We start from the raw sequence: 2,473 nt of genomic DNA on the forward strand, positions 1-2,473 counted from the left end.
GATATGTGCTTATGAAAAATATATTAATAGGCCAGCCGGTTTACTTAATTTGTTAAATCTTGATGTGTTCTTCTTTTTATTTTATTTTCTCACATAATACATGTTGTTTTCCTGCTTATTTTGGCAAATAACAGACGGAATCAGTCATTGGCGCGCGTGCGCCACACTTCTTTGCCGCTAGTACTAAAACAAGAAGCTACAACATTCAGACAAATTAGGCTAAATAATCTCCTGCACTAATTATCTAGTGGCTCCTAGTTCTAACGTACAACCAGACGTGTAAAAGATCCTTACATGTTTGCCATCAGGTTTGTTGTATTAGAATAAGAATGAGCAGCTCACAAAAGTCAATCGCCGTATCATACGCATGCAGTGGCATCACTGCTGATATCATCAACTAATCAACAAAAGCCATCGTATTCATGTCATATGGAAATAAGGCAAATTATCAAAAGAAATATATGTAATTTGTATGAACCGAATAAATGAAAAATATATTTTTAAAAACTAAGTCACTTGATCTTGAAATATAAGGTACATGGTTAAGCATGTAGTCAGAGTTTTAAAGTTTTGACTAGAAATGTATCAAAAAATACAGGGATTTTCCTACTATTATATTTGTGTTGCAATTATATACATAAATATAATATTGTATAGGTGTACTACAAGCAAAAAAATTGGTAGTTATAACCGACAACTGAATAATAATTTTACTTAATCAAATAGTATAAGTATGATTATTTGATAATCACCTTTTCTTTCTATTCTTTTTTTGAGGGAACATTCTCTTTCTATTCAATACAAAGGAGATTCCCTGGTGATCTACTAGTTTAAATTCAAATGGATCTGAAGTCCTGAACCCAGATGATGACTGACTATCTACTCTTAAATCATGTGACTTGGTGACGGGCAAGTGAGATTCTCCGTCCATCTTGAAAAGGAGGCCTGTTATTTTTTAAAATCAACCAGTGCATAGTTTGACCATGTTTGTAGAAAAAACCTCCAACAACTAAAATACTCTCTCCGTCTCAACACATAGTGTGCATTAGATTTTATTTTTCTTAAAATCAAACCTTGTAAACTTTGATCAAAGTTAAATAAATATTTAACAACATCTAGAATACCAAATTACTACCATTAGATTCATCATGAAATATATTTCTAAATTATATATGTTTGGTATTTTAGATATAGAAAACCTTGTCTTTAAACTTGGTAAAGGTTTGTAAAGTTTGGCTTTCATGAAAAGCAATGCGAACTATTAACTTGGTATCGTATTTATTGATAGAAAATCTTGTCTTTAAATTACGGGACAGAGGGAGTACTAAATATATATTTTATATGTTTCTCATTATATCAACCTGGTATCATATTTATTGATAGTTTTTCTATAAACTTGGTCAAACTTTGCACCATTTGACTTTACACAAAATCTATAGGTTCTGTTTTCAAAAACGGGGAGAGAGAGAGAGAGAGAGAGTGAGAGAGAGAGAGATTTTCTTAATATATAAAGTTTATGTTGTTTTAAGTCAAAATAATATACTTATATTTGTCACTACTTATTTTCACCATTATTATATTCTATATAATTTTATGTGTGCATATTCGTTTAGAAAATAATGTTGTTGAAATTTTATATTAGTGAGTGCGGGAAAAATAGAAAGAACATGTAGAAAAATATGTATTAAGTTTAACCACACAAACACACAGATTTCCCTGCTAGTTTAGTTAAATGGATGATTGCTTCAAGCTAGATACATACATAGACAGAAATTTACGCATGCCCGCGGATCTGAATTTTTAACTCTAGTACACATGCCGTTTTAGGCCAATAAGAAACACACTATGGGTGTACTAGCGTGCAATGTGCAATATCGGTGCATCCGCATATGGGCCATGGAGCCATCCATTAGCAACGGCCCTGTAGGCGGATTCCGTGAGGTGGAAACCATCCCACTGAAGCGCCTGAGATGGATCTGCACACGCGTTCACACCCGGCAGGCCGCACCCTGCGTTGAAGTCGTAGTTATACGGAGGGCCTCCTGCACCACAACAGGTGAGGAGGGTTGTGCTGCTATTCAGTCCTGCAAGATGCCATGAGGAGATTACAAGGTCAAAATATTTGCTCTCGTGGTGCTACTTTAATTTTGAACTCTAGAACACCTAAATTTATCATAAATGACCAGCTTACCGAAATGTCCCGGCATATCTAGAAATGCAAGGAAGGGTTTGTAGTATTCGGCGGCAATGATCTTAGTATGTGGGTACTTGTACCGGAGCATCTTGATCTTTTGACGGAGGAGAGAGTTGTGGTAGCGGGCCAATCTATTCACTCTCTTCAGGCATCCGTGCCGATCATACTCCACCTTGTTTGGGCTAGCAAGGTTTGTGAGCGCTCCTGGTAGGCAGCCAATCGGGAAGATGTCTGCCACAACGATGTACTTGAAGATGATTGTCAAAATCTTGGTTTATA

General features: G+C 35.5%; 1 protein-coding gene across 1 annotated transcript in view; it reads right to left on the reverse strand.

The window, feature by feature from the left end:
• Positions 1–1,709: 1,709 nt before the first annotated feature.
• LOC119367414 (GDSL esterase/lipase At1g28600-like) overlaps positions 1,710–2,473 on the reverse strand; it is a 2,414-nt gene continuing 1,650 nt past the window's right edge. Inside the window, exons 4-5 of the mRNA XM_037632932.1 lie at positions 2,192–2,441; positions 1,710–2,084 (exon numbers count right to left, since the gene is read on the reverse strand). Of these exons, the coding sequence (XP_037488829.1) occupies positions 1,855–2,084; positions 2,192–2,441 (480 nt within the window). The 3' untranslated portion in view covers positions 1,710–1,854. The remainder of the gene's footprint in view (positions 2,085–2,191; positions 2,442–2,473) is intronic.

The sequence above is a fragment of the Triticum dicoccoides genome, chromosome 2B (assembly GCF_002162155.2).
Source record: "Triticum dicoccoides isolate Atlit2015 ecotype Zavitan chromosome 2B, WEW_v2.0, whole genome shotgun sequence".
In the NCBI taxonomy this organism is placed as follows: Eukaryota; Viridiplantae; Streptophyta; class Magnoliopsida; order Poales; family Poaceae; genus Triticum; species Triticum dicoccoides.